The 23,936-nt window shown below is 43.4% G+C and overlaps 1 protein-coding gene across 13 annotated transcripts in view; it reads right to left on the minus strand.

Moving 5' to 3' along the window:
* The window catches only part of pleca (plectin a), a gene marked incomplete at its 5' end in the record, with an annotated part of 119,775 nt that overhangs the window by 67,539 nt on the left and 28,300 nt on the right, over window positions 1-23,936 (minus strand). For 3 of the 13 annotated variants that reach the window (XM_083925426.1, XM_083925424.1, XM_083925418.1), the window contains one exon: window positions 9,128-9,321. The exons of the other annotated variants lie outside the window; for them this stretch is intronic. In XM_083925426.1, the coding sequence (XP_083781552.1) occupies window positions 9,128-9,173 (46 nt within the window). Of the gene's footprint in view, window positions 1-9,127; window positions 9,322-23,936 lie in introns of those variants that run through there. 13 annotated transcript variants of the gene reach the window in all.

A 23,936-nucleotide genomic window follows, 5' to 3' on the forward strand; every position in this document is an offset into this window, starting at 1 on the left:
CTCCGCTGTTTTGTATGTTTCTTCCCAGCACAGCTATTTACCCTCGCATCATGCTATCACCTCCTCATGCTATCACCTCCTCATGCTATCACCTCCTCAAGCTATCACCTCCTCATGCTATCACCTCCTCATGCTATCACCTCCTCAAGCTATCGCCTCCTCATGCTATCGCCTCCTCATGCTATCGCCTCCTCAAACCTCAGAGGCTCTGCTGAAAACAGCATTTTGAGTCATTTATCGGCAAAGTGAAGGTTTGTTTACAACATACTGAACATACAGATCAACAGTGGCGGTCGATTATGCTGCAGTGGTGTGATGATTTATGACTCTTTGAAATGCTTTTTTTGCTGTTATTCTGGGTCACCATTGCAATCCAACAGCTGTGAAAATAGAGGAGTATTTTCTTTATGTTTTCTCTTTCAGATCCAAAACCAAACTGATTTATGGCATTTGCTTGAATTTGACAGAACAGAACACAAACTTTCCAACCGCATGGACAATTTCTGCCAAGTGGCCAAAGGAGATTAGCTCTACGTCTCGAGAAGAGGGTGTATATGTGTTGGTTTGTTCATGGCTGAAGCTGTTGCGTAACCTTGGGATGCTCATGGAGATTGAGGCTGATTGAAATTGACCTGTTTTCTCCAAAAGTAAAAATATATATATATCTTTAAGACCAGGGAGGAATCAGTAGTGCACATCAGCACTGAAAAACCAAATTCAAAGTTTGATTTTTATTCAAACATCCCTAATATAAACCACGGTGTACGCCATGCAGTTAAAACACAAGCACATTTTTCTCCATGCAGGCTTCAAGGCCTCGATCAACCAGCTCCACTGCTCATCAATGCATCACTTCTCACACTTTGAACACAGGCTTCTTAGATGCAAACTAACCACCAGATGAAGAAGAAACTTTGTCTACGACTGCAGGAGGGAGGATATCGCCTGTGGGAATTTAAGGTAATGGGTGCTATGTCCACTGCGGTGCAACAATGGTGTTTTTGACTGCCAGATGAGAAAGAACCAAACTTAAAGGCCCTTTGGCGAAACCCTGGATGGCAGATCGAGAACAGTAGTTACACTCATCTTTTGTGTGGAACGTACTGTGAGGCCATTTTGTCAGGATGGTATGTGGGGTGGCATTAATGGAGTCCTATATATCAGCGTTGGCCTCCTCATAAACCCAAGTGTGACGGTGTGAAAGGGGCTACTTTAAAATAAGCCCTTTCACTGAGTGCCTCACCCCCTCTGTCCAGCTACAGCTCCCTCATCTCAGTCCTTTTCCACATCACGCCCAGATTTTGCACCACCATGAGAAGAATGCGCGATAGTAACAATGATTTGCCCGGAGAAGAGTGGCAACCGAGAGGTCTTATGAGGAGAGAGCGGATTTTTTCATATGGCGGGGCGCCTCGCTGGCTGTTGTCGGCTGTTTTGCCTGCGGTGAGGGTTGGCAAACAAACAGCCCCTGCAGCTTTTATAACTCCGTCTCATGCCAGGCAACTTCTGGAAATGGCACAAGGACGACGGCTTTATAACTGACAATTACTGACAAACTTAAATGTCAGTGGGAGGGATGCTTGGATATAGCCCACTCTGGATAGTTACACAAGCAAAATATAGTATATGTGTCATGTGTAGGAAACTTGAGGTGCTCAGCTTCGTGCGGGCTTTGTACCACAGAAACATTTCTCATGGCATCCACGGAGGCATCAAAGTTGATTTACAAGTCAGAAAATATCAATTCAGGCTGAAACAACTAGCCGATGGAGCCATTAGTCAACGGACAAGACATTAACCAACAACAATTTTGAAAATCAACTACTTGTTAAAGTAATCTATGAGGGGAAAACATCTAAATATGATTTACTGATGAGGATTACTGCCCTTTATATCATTGTGAATGGAATAGCTTAACATGTTGGACTGTTGGTTATATATAACAATTTGTTTTATACAGGACATCACCCAGGGCTCTGGATCTGTCACTGTTTTTATACAGACTTAATGGCTGATTGATTCAGACTGAAAGAAACTGACTGTGCATCACATGTGATTTAATCCTCTCACTAAGGGGTTAAAGATTTGATCTTTGATACAGAAGCACAGAAAGAAAGACAGGCACAGAGACAGACGCAGGCCTGGAGCTGCAGATCAGATACAGTTGAATCACTTGGCATCACAGTAAAGAGCGTGTCAGACATGATGACGACCTCTCTGCAACCATCTTATGCCACCGACGACCACAGCACAGGCTGCCCAGTCACTATGACAAAGCTGTATTCATTAGAAAGCTAGGCCGAGAGGAAAAACAATCTGGATCAATCTTTTGATCTAAAGCACATACAGGAGGAGCTCCCCCTTTCTGTGCCACCTGACAGCCTCCTTTGACCCATGTTGTCACCTGGGAGCCACAACTCAGACCAGCAAACAGTTTTAAAGGCGGGAACAGTCACTTACCTAGAGGACGAAAACACAAAGGAAAGAAGCAAACACTGTTAGCAAAAGTGCAGTTTGTTGCAAAGTGAAATATCCATTATTTCAAAAAGCTCTTTAAAATTTAAGTGGCTGTAAAAACAGAAAGAAGCCTTAAACTTGGAGCGGTGTTGTGTTACTGCAGTTGATAATGAATTGAGCCGGGTCAGGGCTGTTGGAGAAAATGCTTTTAATGGCATAAGATGCAAATTAATGTGCAGACCACAGGACCGTTTAAGTATGATGAAAGACAGAAAGACAAAGCCCAATATCATGGCAATACCGCTGGAAAGAGCAGCTGACTTTATAACACTTAACTCTGGAAACGCAATCTCATTAATGCCTCCACCAATTCTGGCAATTTGTATCGGCCTGCAGTAGCTTCACTAACAGTGCCACCTCCTGGACACTTCAGGGAGAGCTCAAAATCCAGAAGCAGCTGTGTTAAACTTTCCTTACAAGTGATTTTAGAGTCACCTGTTTTCAATCCCCCCGCTGATTCCCCTTACCCTGAGCAAACAAAGCATGGCGAGTGTAATCGTGTCCCAGCGAGAGGAGGATTAGAAGAGGGAGTGAATGATTAGAGAGGATGTGTCAAATTACGGAGGCTGCCGCCCTTCTGAATTACAGGAAACCTGGGGTTAATGAGATTATGTAATCACATCAGCTACATAAGGAAGACCCTCAGCAGGGATTGAGGCCTGATTTATCATCCAGCATGACTGACAGACTCACTGACAGCCCTAACAACGGGATCACAATATTACAGTGAGGGAAACAGACCACACACTTGGATCTCACAGACTGTATCATACACCACCTAGAATACAAACTCTTCCTTATACAGAGGAACTCAGTTAGGATGGATCTGCTTTGGTCTCCATCATCAACTCCTGGGATTAATGTCTGACTCGTAAGCTGCTAGATGTTAGTCACTAACTTTGGCCCTGTTGGTAGGTGAAGACGACAAAATATTTGACCAGATGTGCCTTTCGTTTAGACCGAAACGCTAAAAAATTAACCCACCATCCCGAGTGGAAATCTAAATAACACTCCACCGTTGTGTTTCTGTGTAAAGGGGAAAAACACTAAAGTGTGCTCTGATCTGCTAATGCTGGCTCTTGGTTTACGTAACATTCATGTGCAGAGTACAGGTAAACAACAACAGACATCTCGGACTGTTTCCATCAGTGGGGCATTCAAGTGTGCTTGGTGGGAGCCGAGGCGGTGGGAGGCTGCAGACCAGGCTGCAGATCCCTGTCACACTGTTCAGGGTCCTGCTTCTCCACTCTGAGGGAGAAAAGTATAAGGAAGTGCCTACACATGCACGAGCTCTGGGTGGTGTTGTGTGGCAGTGCCTCACAGCATACTACATAGGATTTCACACGCTTTTTCGTCTCCATATGCACGCTTATTTCCCCCCAAATACGCTCGTTTAAACACAGAATAAAAAGGGAAAACGCAACGCCACTTTTGCATTTCCTATTAGATCGCCTTTGTCTAACCAGGGTCTTTGTCTGCCACGGACTGAAGACTGAACCATAACAAAAAGTAGCAGCTGTAAAACCAAAACAAGCCGAAAGACACTAAAACAATCAGTAGAGTTGAGGTGGAACAGCTGAGTCTGGCGATAATTTGATAAAACAAGTGACCTCCTTTTACATAAATACATAAATAATAGTCCGTTGTGAACAACTGTTGATGTACAAATATTGATCAAAATTTAACCAGGGTGGGATAAACTCTTTGGTGTCTTTTTATGTCTCCTTTCAGTTTACGTGGCTCCAGTTTTCCCATCTGGAGTGAATCATACCCCTGGCTGGACAGAAACAGGTGAGGAATCTGAAACGTGGCCCTTCACCAATTCCTGCATCTCAAATAGCAGCTGAAGCATCTGAGAGCTACTAAATACTGCGGCTACTGAGGCTGAGGGGGGGCGGGGGGGTGACATATGAGCCCTTCATCTGTGGGCACGACATACACACAGGATTTATCCCCTGCATTGTCCTCATGGATCATTTTATGCTGGTAAATTCTTGGCAGGCAGAAAGTGCAGCAGTGGAGGAAAAAGAAAATGCTGTTATCTGCAGATCAAACAGAGCCCCACTGCAGATACACATGTACAGGATGTTGTGGGGAAACAAGGAAGCAAATCATAAAATCATAGGATCGTACTCTTTTATAGGGTCGTAGATTCAAATCTAAACCATTTACTTATAGATTATCAGGGAAACACATAATAATCCTCCCCATCATGATTGTTGATGATGTTGTTTTCTACTTTACAAACGTAGTTAAAAAGAGCCCACTTGTCATATTGTTCATCCGTCCAACTGGAAGCTGCATCAGGCCGGTGAATGGGGCTGTCAGCCGCTGCCTGTGCAGCGCTCTGTATACAGTCAATAACTCTTAATACAGTAAAAACAATGACTGACCCACCAGTCACTGTATACGCAGAAATAGGGTCTAACAAGGACTGGTGCCATCATTAAACTCAACAGAATTTCACAAGCAACAGCCTGGTATCACCAAAAGGCGTGTGAATGACACGCTATTTCTCTCAAGCCATCTTGCATACAATTACAACGCATTTCATGATTTTTGCGTGTCATTTCACATCATTTAGTCTCAATTCACTTGTATTGTGCAGAGATGGCGATGTCATTGAGGGAAAACCCACGTGAAGTGGTGGAGCTTTCTGTCGGTAATCAATATTTCATGTGAAGGATGGCAGAAATGACGGGCGTTAAATGACACGCGAAAAGCTTAACATGCGTAGACATGCACGCGAAAAGTCATGAAAGTCATGAAAAGTGGCGTGCTATTTATACGCCCTCCCATGAGACCACGTAGCAAGCAAAACACAGATATGTATTATATATTTATTTATATGTGTACTGTTTTTCCTTTTGAACATTAATATGCATATGTATATCACTTAGGTAGAACCCATGTCAACCTTGAAACTGATCCTAACCATTTTTCTACCTTTGTGTCTTTATTATATTCATGTACATAAAATACAGCTGCTTCTTTTGAGTAAAAATATGTCACATTTATTCTGTTAGTGTCTGAATATCTGAGGTCAATATTGAATACCTCAGCAGAAGTCTAGACTGGGCATGCCCGATGTCATGAAGCTACTTTGCCTCTTACCACGAACGTCTGAAACACTAAACCGCTCAGAGGTCAATTGCACTGACCCCTGCCTGAACTTCCTTTAAACTGGATATTCCCGGTTTGAACCCGCCCTGCTTAAAAGCCCCGCCGTCTCCCTTTCACCGGCACACAACCTTCAGAAAGCATCATTCACAACAGTGCACTGTTTGTGAAAACATGCTGATAAGGGCGAGACAGGAACCCTGAAGAGAGCTACAGACAAAACTAATGGGAGAGCTCCACTGGTTAAAACAGGTGAAGAGGGACAACAGGCTGGTAGATAAGCTAGTTAAAGGTCTTCTGTTCACATTATTGTTATTGAGTAGTCCTATGGGAGAATACCTCTTCGATAAACACACTTTAAAGGTCACACCAGTACATTACACATATGTATCATGTCTGACCTCATCTGAATCCTATCACTGTCCACTTACATCTTTTCTGCACTACAGTTCTGTTCATACCTGTTTCAACAGTCTACTGCATGTTTACATTGTTCACATCATATACACCCGTTCACATGTCTGCTTACATCTGATACACGCATGTCTTTCTACATCTCACACCGACGATGTTCTCTGTATCTAACCTGTACTAACACACTAACATCCAGACACTTATTCTACCTGTACTAACACACTAACATCCTGACACTTATTCTACCTGTACTAAGACACTAACACACTTATTCTACCTGTACTAACACACTAACATCCTGACACTTACTCTACCTGTACTAACACACTAACATCCTGACACTTATTCTTCTTTTACACTTTATTCTTGTGTTAGGTTAAAATGTTTTTGTATAGTTGCACTGTTGTTATTTGCTGCTTTGTGTGCCCTGAATTGCCCCCCGGGGACAAATAAAGTTTTTTGAATTGAATTGAATTGAATTGAGTACATTGGAATAAGCTCCACGTTTTAAAAAGACACACAGAGTCACAATGCAGTCGTCTCTGTTAAGAAAACTCCTTTTGATTGAAACCTCCTTCTGTTTGAAACCCCTTTTGCATGGAGACCTGGCCAAGATGGCTGCATTACGAGTCGCAGACAAAACAATACAAAATCAGGCAACAGACAAAAGAACACTGCTAAAAATACTAAAACAGATGTAGAAAATATAAAGAGGAGAAGTCAAAGTAGGAAAGAAAGAAGAGAAGACAAATTGTTTCAATAACTTTGATGCAAATGGAGTCTTTTTCAAGTCTTCCTCGGTCCTTGTTCAGAGATCTGCATAAGCCTGAAATAAGCTCAAAATATCTAGGTTAAGACCCAAAGCTGGCTGGTAGAGCGAGGTACAAGCGAGAGGAACACCGTGCTGATTTAACAGGTGAACCGTCAGTGATAAGTCGCCAAAGCATGTGTCAATAGTGTCCTCGCTTGTCTCAGCACAGACAGGAGATCAACAGTCTCTTGTGTTAAAAGGCTGATTCTGTACCAAGTGCCTGGAAATAGCTGACAAGAATGCACAATGGGAGCAATGGTCTTAAGGTGACGACATGCTTACAAATGAACTGAGCTGCACTGAGTAAGCAGCAGTGTTCAACATATTAAGTAACTCCATTGGGAGCGCTCAGTGAAGCGAGGGAGCCTTTGTCCCTGGAGCCCCGGGCAAAACATTCTCAGCCTGTCCCGGTGGGTAGGACTCCTTCAGATCCCTGTCCAGGGTCGTTTAAATGTCCCTACCACCCGGAAAGCTGTTCCAAAGCGTTACCGCATTTTTGCCAGAATACTCCAGACAAACCTCAACTCCACACACAACAGCTTTTTAAAGGCTTTCCTTAGGCGCGAGCCAGTCCCATCAGTCTGGTCGGGGTTTTGTCACCTCAAATTGGAGGCTCTCTATCCCTATAAATGTCAGTCTGATGTTAATCATTTACTTAGAGACATTTAGATGGTGCACATTGATTCATTTGTGTAAAAGTAAGTAGTGCACTCTCCGTGGCCTGAATACCTGATAAACCAAGTCTGGCAATACCAGCCACGTAGACAGTGGTGGCTGCGGGGTACGAGAGGCAAATGGGAGGAAGAAGTAGTATTTGAATACATTAAGATCCCTTGGAGAAACAAGTTGCTCAAAATATCCTTACAGTTGGGTGCAAGCCAGTTAAAAGACGGTACTATACTAAGAGTTTTTTAATTTATTTATGAAATACATAATGGGAAAATGCCCTTGCTTTTCTTTTTTCAGTTAAGAAATTAACAAAAATACAAAAGTCTGATTGGATAAACCTATTGAGTTTTATGAGACATGTAAACAAATTGTTTCCACAGTTGTTTTGCATCAAACGCAGTGGACAATGAGGTTGGGTGTTCTTAGAAAATGTACGATTCCTGAGTTTCAGTATTGATGCCAGAAAATACTTTCTTCAAAGCCTCACTTAATATGTTTAAAAAGTAAGCCAAAGGTCTCAAATATTAAATAGCATGCATGCAAGAACCATGAAATAGTCTGAAACTGTCAAAACATGGTTTAAATCAGAAAATATCTGATGTAAAGCGTAAGTTATTGGTAGATCACTCAGAAAATTGCAGCTTTTCTCTGTTTTATATCACAGTAAACTAAATAAATGTGGGTTCTGGACTGTTGGTCTGACAAAAGAGGACATCTGAGGACACATTGGAGATATTGTGATGGGGATTCTTTCACTTTTTGACATTTTATGGACAATTAATATAGACAATGATTGCCAAAATAGTAGATAATGAAAATAATCATTAGTTGCAGCACTTTTCCAATCAAACACAGGTTAACATGATTGTGAAACTGACCAGGCATTGGAAAGTTTTGCATCTGTTAGAGACACATCACTGTCAGTACCAAAGAAGTATTACATGACTGGATTTCTGTGAGAGTCAGGTGGTGGGACACCTGTAAGTGAGAGAGGTGGGAGGAGCGAGCGCTGGTTATGTAATCACCCACTGTAAGAAACATCTAACCATGGTGCAGCCTGAGCAGCAGCAGACGAGAGAAAAACACACATTTCCTTCACAACTACAGATGTTCACTTCGGACCAGGCTAAACAGTCCCATCCCTGGATGAGGGGCCATATCACTCCTGTTACCGGGGCGATGCAGCAGCAGCAGCCTCTCTGCAGCAGCCGATTTGCTCTGCATCTCCCGGCGCAGACGCATTCAATGTGCCGCATGCAGCAGCACCTGCAGCAGCAGCCTCCCACAGCTCATAAAACACACCATCTCAGCACAATCACTACCCTTGACCCCTGCTCTAACCCCTCTGGTCACGCCTGGACACAAAAGGGAACAAAGCGTTTCGTTCCTGTTATCCACAAAAACATGCAGTGAGCGAGGGAGAGCAGGATTATAAATCCTCCAGCCTGAAACCTTCAAAACTGAACTTATTTTTCAGCCTGTATCTATACAATGAGGAAGTCCACACCAGAGAGGGATTGTGGGAAAACAAGGCGGTCCCGTAAGCATATGACGACGATGACAAGTCTGAGGAGGTAAAATATCAGAGAGCAGTACCTTTGAGAGAGCTGATCTCATGCTGGATGGACCTTGCAGGATCCATGCTCACAGTCTCCCTGCTCGCGACTGCCTGAGGCTCCAAACAGTCGAGTCTGAGCTCTGCAAGGTCAGCTCAGCCCTGAAACACCACGCCGGAGGATGTAAACGTCTCTCTGCTAACTGCAGGCTGCTTCTATCCCTCTCTCCCTCTCTCTGCTCTGCCGCTGCCACAGAAGTTGGCAGCTTAGTGTTTTTGCTCACTCCCTTTCTTTCTTTCTCTCTCTCTCTCTCACTCTCTCTCTCTCTCTCCTGCCGACTTGCACACAATCCCTGTCAGCAGAGAAATTCTGAAAGAAAGGGGCACATCTCCCTCCTTTCCACCTCTCACCCCTCCCTGATGTTGTCCCGTCTCTTCCTCGTGGTGTTCAGGGAGGCGCCTCAACCAATACCAGTCACGCTCCGCCGTCACATCACAACAATGCATGTAGCTGAGCTAAAGCAGCCAATGCAGAGAGTATGAAGCGACTGTTTTGACTGGGAGGTAGGAGGGGATAAGAAAAGATACTGCTGGATGAGCTGCAGCCTGATAAGTAAAGATATAAATGCCCTGATAAAATGTTACTCTAGTAGTTCGGAGCCCTGTTCGCAGGTAACTAGTATTACAGGTCCTCTAGTGAATTGTAATAATTACGGAGGTCGTCATTGATCTTAATCCCGTGCAAATCTACAATGTTTGTAATTTGTCGTGTGGAAATTCCCTCAAATGATCTTCCATATTGCGTGGGCATAGTAGTCCTGTGTGAATCGGCGTCTCTGTGCTTTAGACTCGTATTTTGGAGTAGTTGTTTTTCTGTTGTGGCTTTTTCTGCCTCTTCTCGGTGCAGAATATCGAGGCTGCGTTGGAAATTATAAGTATTTATTATAAAGGCATGTTGGAAAACTACACGGCAAGGAGAACCAAATCCATCAAGAGGGTGACATTTGGAAGTACGATGAGATTGATGCTCTTTCTATCGTTCAACAGGCTTAACAGAAATTGGTGTCATTAAATTTTAGTACATTACAGTCTTTGCATGTCTTGTGTGAATGCGGCACAAAAAACAAAGATGGGGGCTAATTTTTTAAATCCCACAGGGTCCTCTGGTAATGCTAGTCCTGTCTAAACAGCACTAAGAGATACAATAAACCATCTACTTAGAAATACATTCATTCATTCATCTTCAACCGCTTGTCCCTGTCGGGCACATAGAGACGAACAGAGACAGACAACCATTCACACCAATGGGCAATTTTAGAGTCATCAATTAACCGAACACCTGCACGTCTTTGGACTGTGGGAGGAAACCGGAGAACCCGGATTAAACCCACACAGACACGGGGAGAACATGCAAACTCCAAACAGAAGGATGCGAACCTGGAACCTTCTCGCTGTGAGGCGACAGTGCTAACCACCACACCACAGTGTAGCCTACTTGGAAATACAGCGTTATATAAAGTATGTTAAAATCAAAACATGAATGTAAGGAAAACCTGCCAAATAGTTACTGGGTGGTTTATTTCTCATCCATCAGGACAACAGTGTCAGTGACTCAGCATTATCTCCCCCTAAAATACTCTGCCACTGGACCAGAGGAGCCGCTCTATTATTCCTTAAAAGTGCTGCAGAGGGGACCTTGGAGCTCAGAGGGTTCAGATGACAGAGCACTTTTTTAGGAAACTAAACATTGCAATCTGCATGAAATGAAATTACTGCACTGGGCGATAGTCCACACGTCAGTCCAGCAGCTGAAAAAACTCATTAGAGCCGCAAAACAAATGACCACAAATTACACTAAATTAAATTCAGCTTTCAGGACTGAGTTGTGAGTTTGCCGGTTGCCGTATGTACAATTGAATATTTCATAATTAACATTTAGAGACTCGCGGTAGCACCACCCACTATCCATTCACCAAAAAATGCAACTTTTGTAGAAATCACCAAATATTAAAAGTTTTAGACAAATAATTACAGCATGTATTTTTCTATAGGGTTCCTCAAGGCCTGGCTGTCTGAATTTGGTATTTTGGAGGAATTTTTTACCATTTTTTTAATCAATTCAAAAATGGTTACATACAGCACCAAATCCATATAACAAATGGTATAAATCCAAAAGTGGCTGCTGTCACGGCACGAACACACCTTGCGATGGCTGTCCTGTATGGCTGTGAGGCTATGGGCGGTGGGCTTACCTAGTTACATCCGGCCTGAGTAACTGAGAGGGCGTTCGAGGACAGGTGTGGGAGAGAGTTGCGGAGAAGAGTGACCCTGAGTACCTCGAGGAGAGATGATCATATACTTTAATACTAGTACTGAAATTTGTATAGGTGCCTAAAAAACACGTTTATTACAGATTCATGATAAAACAACTTGACACACAATGCTGAGCTGCAGCTCAGATTCAGTAAAAAGAAAGACAACGATGGGTGCACGTGGATCTCAGAGGGTTAAAAATCCAACCCATTCATCAGGGTCATTACACCCCGAGTCATAAAGGTTTACCCTGTGAGAGTCTTATTTTATGCTGACTTTGACTCAGCAGTCTTCTCGAGCCTCCAGTGACTGGCAGGTGCTCTGGTGTGTCGTGCCTGAAGTCAGCAATACTGAAATTGCTAGTCTGCCTAAGTATGAATAGACTGACAGAGGGCATGCCTCTACACCTAAGACTTTCACCAGCAGTGGAAAACAGAGATCATGACCTACTGTGTAGAATATGTGAATCTTAAGCGCTGTTAAGGGCATTTCTTCCAGTTTTTAAAGCCAGTTTAAAAAGCTGTTAAGGTGTATTAATGCATGCCAGTTCATTTAAATGTGTTCATTACTGCACAGTTGTCCTTTAATGGTAATATGAGATTCTATGACACATTTATTTTACAGAAGGGAGAAAAAAAAAACCTCTGAGGATTCAGGATCAGCACAAAAGTGTCCAGTCTGATCTGAACTGATGATCTGCGTTTCTATTGTTATTAGGTTAAAATGCACTGAAAGCATTGCCGACTGTAAAAAATAATGAGCTCTAGTTTTTGGAATCTAACGCGTCAAAGCTGGGTGACAACAACGACAGGCTGGTAAAGATTATGAGGAAAGCCAGCTCAACTACAGGTGAAATCCATGAGTCACTGAAACACACAGTCAAAAGAGCGTTGTCTGAATCTCAGAGCATCCAGGAAAGCTCAGATCAGCCCTTTCACCATGCACTGAGTCACTATGTCTTGGTAAGAGGCTTTTACTTTGTACAATGGAGCAATGAGAAGTTAAATCAGGGTGTTTGTATCCGCCTGATGGAGCTGTGGATCACTCATTTTGGATTTTAGGGTGGCCTGTCTGTTCACCGTAGACGATTGTGCAGGTGGGTAGAGGGTTGGGCCGTATTCAACATGATCATTTATCAGCTTTCAATGAAATCAAGACATAAAATTATGTATATTAGGATCTTATATTTTGGCCATATCGCCCGGCCCTACAGTAGTTGGATGTAGGAGTTGTTAGGTGTGTATATGACCTATTCCTGTGTATGTATGTGTCCTGCGTTACGTCTGTTGTTTCTGGGACAAAGAAGAATTCCAAAATACCTATAATGCTACCTCTATCAATATCACATGATCTGGTTAATCACAGGGCGACATGGTGCTGTGGTGGTTAGCACCGAATCCCGGCTAGGGCCCTTCTGTGTGGAGTTTGCATGTTCTCCCCGTGTCTGCGTGGGTTTTCTCCGGGTTCTCCGGTTCGTTCCCACAGTCCAAAGTCGTGCACGTGTGCCCGTCAGGTGAATGGTTGTCCGTCTCTGTTCGTCTCTGTGTGTCCTGTGATAGACTGGCATCCTGTCCAGGGTGGACCCCGCCTCACGCCCGATGTCAGCTGGGATCGGCTCCAGCCCCCGCGACCCCGGGTCAAGAGGGTGAAGATGAATGAATGAATGTTTTATCACACAGCTCTATGAGACGGTCATGTCCCGTGTACCAGGGCCACAGGTCCTCACTGGCTTAAATTTAAGAGGCAATGCCATTTCCTGCTCAAGGTTCGTCTTCGTCCTAATTACGCGTTCAGTGTCCAGACTACTTAAACACAAAGCTTTTAAAAAGCATCTATTACAAGTCATTGAAAATTATAATGTTCTCAGTACTGCATGCCTTACAATATTCTCCTGATCCCAAGAGCATCGCTTTGTCAGCTGCTTTTTATTATAAAAGATAAATAGCTGGAATATTTCACATTGCCTGCAAACCCACCGCAGACGACAAATCATTTAAACAGGATTTAGAAATGCTCTGACACAAAACAATGCTCGCCTTGTGATGTAAATCAAAAACACGAAACATGTATTACCCTAAATGGCTGAGGACAGATGATGATATCTGTCCTCCTGATACAAAAGGAAAGTCACTTGACCGATGCATAGATGTTGAATGGGCAAACTTGGCTGTTGTTTATTCAACTTTACGTGAGCCACCTGGTGAAGGGAAACGCATTTTCTCTTCTAACAGAGTGCTGCTGAATTCAACAGCCTGCCTCTGACTTCGCACTCCCTCACACACTGATCCTTCATCTTGAACTTGTGCCCAACTGAGCTGCCAAATGATTACGTCACATGCGAGCAAACAGAAGTGGGACACGTTTATCAGTGTAAAACACCTGTGTAGTGTGTGTGTACGGTAATCGCACTACACTGCTGATATATTTCAGCCACGGGGCTTTTGCCACAGCCTTGAGCTATAGTTGAGAAATTATTCAGGAGCGCTGTAATGACCCCCCTTTTCCAATCAATAAACAATCAATGAATGCGTGTCATGAGGTATAGCATGGATCCGGTTTCAACCAGCTATGGAGCGCATCCAGTGAGGGGATGAACACAGAGGGACAGTCTCTGTGGGTGGGAGATGGGGAATACTGGCCGAGAGATTAACCCTTCAAATGATGACAACAGACTCTCTGATTTCCATATTAAGTTTGAGATAGATTCACTTACAGAGAACCAACTCTATTCAATTATCCAAATGTTTCGATTTAATGCCAACTGCCCCAAAAACGGTGCAAATCCCAATTATACAACAAGACATGCATCTGTTCCTTCCTTCAATCCAGTTTAATCAAATATTTCACTTTGTTGTGACCTTTATTTCTCAAATTGAGGCAGAACTTTCTCAAATCCTTACTCCTGAGCCTAGCCCTCCAAAATTGGCCCTGTCCCAGGGGTGGGCAATCCCGGTCCTGAAGGGCCACTGCCCTGCATCAGAATCAGAATCAGAATCAGAAATCCTTTAATGTCCCGCAGACGGGGAAATATTGTCACAGCAGCAACAGAATATTACAAAATAAGGTAAAAAATTGCAAAAATAAGCAATAAAGTTAAATTTAAAAAGGGAATAAATTGAAGTAGACACATATACACATTCACATGGTATAGTGCATTTGTTCTTGTTTTGTTTGTTTGTAATAAAATAATATGGAGTGAATAAATATGAGTAAATATGTCCAAATAGTGCAAAAAACAGAAGTGCCCATAGTACAGGCATATTGCACAGTGCAGGGTACAGGATGAGGTCAGTAGTCTATTGGGAGCAGTGCTGATTGTAAAGTCTGACAGCAGCAGGAAGGAAGGACCTGCAGTACCTTTCCTTAGCACACTTAGGGTGTATCAGTCTGTTGCTGAAGGAGCTGCCCAGTGCTGTGAGAGTGACCTGCAGGGGATGGGTTAGGTTTCTCCCTACCCTAACACACCTGAATGTCCAAGGGGGCGGAAGTAGCTCAGTCCATAGGTGACTTGGCTGGGAACCGTAGGGTCACTGGTTCAAGTCCCTGTGTGGACCATGTATGGAGCGTGGACTGGTGGCTGGAGAGGTGCCAGTTCATCTCCTGGGCACTTCCGAGGTGCTGTTGAGCAAGGCACCGAACCCCCAACTGCTCGGGGCGCTGGTCACTGGCAGCCCCCTCGCTCTGACATCTCTCCTTAATTGCATGTATAGGTCCTGTTTGTGCATGTGTGTATTTCGGGTCTGTGTAACATGTATAATAATAACAGTGAAAAAATCCAATTTCCCCGTGTGGGATTAATAAAGTAGTTCTTCTTCTTCTAAAAAAAAAATCTAACAATAATCAAACTGTGACGAGCATCAGCTGCTTGATAACGAGCAGAGCATTGGACTCAGGTGTGTTAGAGCAGGGAGAAACCTAAAACATGCAGGACAGTGGCTCTCCAGGAGCGGGATATCCCACCTCTGCACCATATCACCTTGGGTTTAATGCATTTTATCGATAGACCTCATCGGGGGCTGTAAACAACCTGCAGCTGAGACTCTGTGAAGTACTTTTCCACATGTTAAAGCTGCATATTCTTTTAGAAAATCTGCTACATTTCAAAAAAGCTGGGATGCAGTGATGGGGTGTGCTGACATTTAGAACATTTTTGGCAAAGGTGTAACTGATAACATTGCTGAGGGATGTGCTCCATTTAGGCGTGGCCGTAAACCGTGCCAGTCCTGGAGCTGGCACATCTAAATGGAAAGCAGCCATATTTAATATTATTAGTTACAGCTGTTTGACAAGTCAAGTTAAAGTCTATTTCTGCTGGTTTAGTCAGAAAATAACCAGTGATACGTAGGATACTGAACTCAGCTGCTGAACAAACTAAGAACAAGTGAAGCATTAACGAGCTAGATACAAAATTAACATGATAACATTATATGTATATAATGCCAAACTACGGTTTAGTGGTTAATTATGTATTCAGCCTGATATGGAGTTAAGTTAGCTGATAAATACATGAAAGAAATAAAACATATAACATTTGGGCAATACATAATCTACCCCACACACCTCCGTATTGTTCCTGGTGCTTTGTGAAGGTATTCAAAGAAACACAGCTCGCAGAGACGCAGCCTCAGTAAAAAGTAGAGCGAAAGGCTTCACGCCAACGAAATGAGGCCTACGGTGATGACAGGCAGTAAACATTACGCACCAGCTGGCAGGCCACACCTGAAACATCATCTTAATGAAGATATCATACTCTCTAATGAGAATGTCCGTCCGCACATACCTTTTTAACAAATGTGGTCTAAAACACACCTCCAGGAATCGCCTGGGTGTCCCGGGTGTGCCGACCTCAGGCATTCACTAATTTAAAACGTACACAACAACTAATGACAGAAAAAGGTGCTGCACATTGTTTTAAATGTTAAGGTCACTCCAAGGGACAAACATTTTTAAAAGGAGAAGAGATAGAGGTATAATATTCACATCTTAATAGGTTCAGAATACAGATATTGAGGCCAAAAAGGCTTCTTATATCCATGTCTCAGCCTTATTAGACACTGCTAAATTACATTATTGTGCTGCTTTGGTTCTTGGAACCTGTTCCCAACATAAAAGTCTTCCAAAATGTCACATGATAAATGCCGTTGTCCATAATACAGTTGAAGTATTTGAGAGGATGCAGAAAATTAAGTTTCCTTGCTAAATGTCATGGCGTGGCATGGAAAGCCACCTGACTCCCCGACCGGATGAAATGATGTTTCTGTTTCCATGCAGCTGTTCAGGACTACGGTGTCAAAACTCAGTCTGAAACGCAGCCAGAAGTCTCATGTCTCTCTCAATCAGAGGTGGACGACCCGATACACCCCTTCCACCCCTCTCAGGGATGTGGTTCTTCCCACCGCGGAGTCCGGCCATTAGAAGTTGGATTAGGACCAGCGCACTCTGTGGTGATGTGAGGGGGTGTTCTGGGTCAGCTCAAGAGCCAAACCAAACTCAGGCATGACATACACCATTAGAGTGATATCAAACCCTGAGTGCAGTTGTTGCAGCCCATCTGCACACACACACACGCACGCACGCACACGCACACGCACACACGCACACATGCACACAAACACACACACACAGACAACAAACCAGTGAGGGAGACAACGGGTCAGCAGCTAAAAATAATCTGTTTACTGCTGCCACTCCCTGCTTCTTCTCTCACACAATAAAAAGGGGGGATTCAATCTTTTATAAAAGCCATAATGCATAAAGAATGTTCTTATATACAAAAATAATAATTTTAGTAAAAATAGTCAGTAGTGCCCCTGTCATCACTGGCTTTTTACGCATTTACCGGAACATGAAATCTGTGAGAGACAGTGTTTCTGAGAGGACTATCTGCGTTTTGAGGTAACCACACTGAAGGACACAGTTAAATTACATTTCTGTTTTTTTTCTTGATCTCTTCATCCACTTGTCCCTGTCGGGGTCGCAGGGGGCTGGATCGGACGTGCGGAGGGGTACACAGGACGCCAGTCTATCACAGGGCACATAGAGACGAACAGAGACAGGCAACCATTCACACCTACGGGCAATTTTAGAGTCATCAATGAACCGAACACCTGCACGTCTTTGGACTGTGGGAGGAAACCGGAGAACCCGGAGAAAACCCACGCAGACACGGGGAGAACATGCAAACTCCACACAGAAGGGCCCCAGCCGGGATTCGAATAAGGAACACCTCTCGCTGTGAGGCGACAGTGCTAACCACCACAGCACCGTGTCACCATGTTGGTTTTTTTGTGTCTTTTTAATACTCGCCCAGTCACGCTGTTGCGTAATCTCTTTTCTCTATCTGATAAAGTGAACAATTATGCTCAGCAGTTAATAACACCACCAAAACCTGCCGCCCTGTTGACTGCTCCCCCCAAAACAACCGCCAATATATAAACAATCTGCAGTGAAAAACTCCTATATTGCATTTAAACTAATTATGTGACTTTGGTGTTTTAAACGGTTAGGAACTGACACAACTAACAAACTAACTGATCGAGGCAGCAGCGGACCAGCAGCTCCAGTGTTCTGGGGTAAAATGACGTTTGTCAAAGGAGTCTGGTGGCTTTGACGAGAGCATAGATAACGACTTCAGGCCCTTCTGATGGCAAGGTAAAGCTGTAAAAATATTCTAAATATAGCACACAATTAAACTGATAGTTATATTTTTGGTGGTTAAAACACATTAAGTCGCTGCCCCCCTCCACAGCAGTGCATTCCTTAGCTTCTGTGTCGTCCAAACTGGCAACGCCTCGACCTCCATCTACTGTATGTGACACACTGAACGACTAAGAACGTCACACAACCTCTCTTTCAAAAATCTGAACTATCCCTTTAACTATATGGCATGACCGCAGCACAAAAGACGCAGGAGGTGTGAGCAAAGAGAGCAACAACAGAGCGGCGTGGTTTGTGTTTGTTCTGTGAGGCACTTCCAGACAGAAGACAGAGAGCACTTAACGGGAGGACACCACCACGGGAGGAATTCACAGAATGTGACAGGATGAAAAGTGTATTCTGAGGCCCGCTATCCTTCAGATCTACGCCTGTGAAAGAAACACATTCACACGCTCTTTTTGCCTTTTGTGTAGCGCTGACAGAGATCCACTAGAGGCTGTTCTGGGGCCAGGCGGTGGAAAAAGTTTATTAGCAGAGAACAGAACAACAAACCTCTTCTGTGTGGATGGTTTTACTGAGAACTGTCACCTTTAAAAGACGTGAATGACGATGACGAGGATGATACTAAAGCATTTTGAAATACTCACAACATGTGCTGGGAATGTTTGGTGTGTACTCCTCTGACAAACGTCATTTTACCCCAGAACACTGGAGCTGCTGGTCCTCTGCTGCCTCGATCAGGTAGTTCGTTAGTTGTGTCAGTTCCTAACCGTTTAAAACACCAAAGTTACATAATCAGCTTAAGTGCAATATAGGAGTTTTTCACTGCAGATTGTTTATATATCAGCAGTTGTTTTGGGGGGAGCAGCCCACAGGGCGGCAGGTTTTGGTGGTGTTATTAACTGCTGAGCATAATGGTTCACTTTATCAGAAAGAGTAAAGAGATTACACAACGGCGTGACTGGGCGAGTTTTAAAAAGACACAAAAAAAACAACACGGTGACACAGTGCTGTGGTGGTTAGCACTGTCGCCTCCAAGCGAGAGGTGTTCCTGGTTCGTATCCCAGCTGGGGCCCTTCCGTGTGGAGTTTGCATGTTCTCCCCGTGTCTGCGTGGGTTTTCTCCGGGTTCTCCGGTTTCCTCCCACAATCCAAAGACGTGCAGGTGTTCGGTTCATTGATGACTCTAAATCACCCGTAGGTGTGAATGGTTGTCTGTCTCTGTTTGTCTCTATGTGTCCTGTGATAGACTGGCGTCCTGTCCAGGGTGGACCCCGTCTCAGGCCCGATGTCAGCTGGGATCGGCTCCAGCCCCCCCCCGCGACCCAGACAGGGACAAGCGGTTGAAGATGAATGAATGAATGAACATTTATACCGTTCCCCAATGAGTGAAAACTTTATATTTTCGTCTTGTCAGCTTTTTACTTTAACCACCATGAACTTGTGATTTATAAACCTTCAGGAAGAGAATTTCCTCAGCTCATCATGTACCGTTTAAAACAAAACACAAAATTAAGAAAAGCGTACATGGAAGAGAATAGGCTTGTTGAATACGATCTTATCTCACTGAGTCAATGTCACGTTTCACACCTATAAGCTCATTCTTTCTCTGTCTTGAAAATGAGATCAAAAGGTGAACAAAAATCAATGTAAATGTTGTTATTGAATCTCTCTAGAGATCCACAGCTCAGAGCCACCGCTAAAACCCTCTGACGCTTTAGCGGTAGCTGGGCGTGGTGGATTCGTGGTAAGGGCAGCAGTGCTTCCCAAACTCAGGCACCCTGCTGAAAAGTACAAGACATGCCAGACAGCTCACTACTGACATTCCTGGCATTAGTGTGGCTTACTAACACGCCAGAACCAGGCTGTTGGCACTATCGTTCGACACCCAGGGACCAGCGGGAGGCGAGGATCTCTATGTACCCTCATACTGCACAAAGTACAACATACAGTTAACACAGGCTTACGCATTCTAGCAAGGTTAAAGGTTAAAGGTGCTCCAGGTAATTAACTAATGGGAAAAATGGACTTGTGTCAGGATGCAGAGAATTCCCGACCTCACTGCTGCAGATCGTTATTTATAATTTCTATTTTTGTATCTCAATCTTTTATAGGCCCACACAGAGCACTCAGGGTGAAATGACAGTTTGTGTTTGACTGTATCCTGGAAACAGAAATCTCCCTGCGACCAGACAGATTCCTCTGCCGCTGACTTCATCCTCACAGGAAGATTAGAAAGACATCCTGTCAGTGTCGCTGCTGTCAGTCAACACCTGACCAGGCACATCGCTCCCTGTGGCGTCTGTGTCTCCAAACACTGTGGGAAAGTAAACACTGACTGCAAACTGTTGATTCACCTGAGGTTAATTGTTAAAAACCTCATTGATTTTTTTTCCCTCCACTTTTGGCAAAGTGAGTAACTGTAAAACAGATACAGGTAAAGCAGAGGTGCAGTAAGAAGGAAGGGAGGGGAATAATATCCATCCAAACAGCTCTTTATGTAGATATCACATCTAGTAAGAGGTGAAGTACAATCCGCCACATTAATTACACCTGCAGCGAGAAATTCTTTGTAACATAGGTCAACAATTTGCCCTCGCATCAAACTGCAGCAGCTGCAGGTTTTTATAGACATCGCATGGCAGCTCGCCTCAGGCCGAACACAGAAGAAGAAGAAGAAGAAGAAGAAGAAGAAGAAGAAGAAGAAGAAGAAGAAGAAGAAGAAGAAGAAGAAGAAGAAGAAGAAGAAGAAGAAGAAGAAGAAGAAGAAGAAGAAGAAGAAGAAGAAGAAGAAGAAGAAGAAGAAGAAGAAGAAGAAGAAGAAGAAGAAGAAGAAGAAGAAGAAGAAGAAGAAGAAGAAGAAGAAGAATTCCTTTATTTGTCCCGCAATGGGGAAATTCATTTTTCACTCTATTATTTTTTCATGTTACACACACACAGGCCCGAAATACACACACATGCACAGACAGGACCTATATACATGCAACTAATGGAGAGATGTTAGAGCGAGGGGGCTGCCAGTGACCTTCGCCCAGAGCAGTTGGGGGTTCAGTGCCTTGCTCAACAGCACCTCGGCAGTGCCCAGGAGATGAACTGGCACCTCTCCAGCCACCAGTCCACACTCCATTCATGGTCCACACAGGGACTCGAACCAGCGACCCGCCGGTTCCCAGCCAAGTCACCTATGGACTATGGACCAGGTTACCAGAGTTTAACATGTCCTCGAAGTTGCTAGCTCAAACTATATTTTACAAAGATAAGGCACATTTTTATCATGTTTAACTTATATTGTTGTTGTTTAACAGATATTTTAAAGAAAAATATGGACTTGAGCATGAATTTTTAGGTTTTTCTGGAGCTTTAAGCCACATCAGGTGATGAGGATGACCATGAGCGCTGTCTGAACGCTGTCTGGTTGCATAATTAATTTCAGCTGTTCTTGACTCCCTGGGTTTGGGAAGACACTAATCCTCAACTCGAGCACAAATCCCATCTCAATTACAGCGGCTCTACTCCATCCTCTCCTGGCTGAGTTCACTCTACGGCGGTTCATGGTTGGCATTTCATTTCTCTGCAGATTTGAAGACACCAGAGACACGGGAACCAAGAAACCAATTACATCTTGATGTCATTTATCATCAAAGGGGATTCTGACTCAGTGAAAGAATGTGAACCCGTCTAATACTGACAGATAAAGGCACGACCAAAGAGACTCTGCTGACAAACTGGTCTTACTGCAGGCACAGAGCTGTTTGAGACGCAGAGGCATCAAAACTTACAGCTTTCACGGTCTTCGTATCTTCTCTGGTGTAAAAGCTTCCTACATTTGGCAACATATTCGCTTATTTTGCTGTTGGGGGCTTCAGTTTGATGTTCACTGTGACCTTTGGGACTCTTACCAATCAGAATAAAGTTTTATAAGTATTTCATAGTTATTAGCTTCAATTTTTGATCATTTCACAGTAGCTGCATGTTAGGTATAAAGGTTTATACACATGTGAATCACCTCTGAACTAAAGTATTCCTAATTTTATTTGTGTAAGCCTTTCTGTGGTTGTCGAGCTTGTTGCTCTAGTTGAGGCCTTAACAAATTAAGTTTCTCTTTGAACAGATGAGGTGTTAATTGTTCATGTCAAGTAACAAATTTCATTTATTTACTGGCCACAGCATCATCCATGATGCTCTGGAAACATTTGTTACTAGTTTTTCCCACAATGCAAATTATAGATCTATCAATTTAAACAAGCAATGAACTGTTTAATTGATAAGTAGGAAAACTAGTGCAAAATATGAGACAAAAGCTGTTTTCTTTAAGCAAGGAGAGATCAATGTGTGGAGATGTTTTCATTAGACGGTTGAACTGTAGAAGGAGTCCATGTCCAATTCCTCCACATACACAAGCGCACGCATCATGTACTCGGCACACAACATGTTTCAGCTGCACATGCGAACAAACAGAGACCAAACAGGTCATCTTACAAACTCATGTGAAGTGGCAGACAGGTGAGAAGAAGTCCTGGGTAATCTACGGTACAATGAGCCATCCGGTAGGCTCAGCACTGTGGGATCGAGTGTTGGTGTGAACATATGTGGGGATAATATATGAGGATGTCCTCTGTCAATGGAGGTCATCGCACTGAGAGCCCTGGAACAATACACGCTTTACCTATATCGCCCCTATCCTTCTCTTGTCTGGTGTTTATTGTATGGTTCCTGCTCATCTGCAGGTTCAGAGACTCGGACAGTGATGATGATCACGCCCGTCAAAAGAAGACACAGAGACGCCTTCAGGGAACGGGCTTTCGCTCTACAACAACGCTCTGTTCATACCTCGGTTGACGCACGCAGACTAAATCCTATTCCATGACTTAAACTTTCCTCTGCACACACCGTACACACACTCGGCCTTCCAACAGCAGGGCAGAGAGACTGAAGGGTTGATGGATGAAAGAAAGACTTCTGCTTAAATATCCCCCGTCCACATTTTCCACCAATACGTCCAACATCCACAGTCTGACTTATTTGTCTGATTGGTGTTAAACTGCCATGAACTGTGGATTAATCTGTCATTTCATCGCTATTTCTTGTTCTGCGTGTTGATAATAATGAGATTGTGTCAGCAGATGATTGACAGCTGACAGCCAGCCAATAACAGCAGACGTAGGAGGCCCTTTAATTAAAATTAGCAGTAGTTTCACTGTAAGAGCCTCTTTGAAGGGCTTAAGACAAGCAGTCCATTGAAATACGAGTTCACACAGTGAATCAAACTATGCGAACAAACTCTGATTACGCATGGACTCAAACTCACAGTACGCACAGTTCCCCCATACCATTTTAAATAAATATACAGTAAGTGACGGCAGTAATAACACAAAAATACACCAATCTACTAATCTACATGCCAGTGCACACTGCCCCCTTGGTATAAATAAAGTATTCTGAATGGAAATGATCATCTGCAACACTATTTTTTTTATTGTAAATATTATATTTCATTTGAAAGAATAGTTCAATTCTGAGAAAAAGAAAAAGAGCAGCAATTTGTTAGCTGGCAAACTCCAGGAAGTTACTACTCCAATTGTCAATTGTTGCATTTACACTTTGTTTTTTGTGCACATTAAACAAAAGAGATAGAACGTGTTAATTAAAGAGCTTTAGAGGTGTTGGTTTTGGTATTTGGTGAACTTTAGAAGCTAACCATCTCCTGGCTCCAGCTACTGTTTAGATTTACCGTGCAGACGTGAGAGTGGCTGAGAGTTACTTTCAGCAAAGAAGAGAATACGCACATTTTCCTTAATTTTCCTTCATTTTTCTACATTTTCCTTAACTTTCCTACATGTTCCTACATTTCCTGTAGTTCAACTGCTACTGGTTGCTAATT

Source organism: Echiichthys vipera (genome assembly GCF_963691815.1).
Source record: "Echiichthys vipera genome assembly, chromosome: 13".
NCBI lineage: Eukaryota > Metazoa > Chordata > Actinopteri > Perciformes > Trachinidae > Echiichthys > Echiichthys vipera.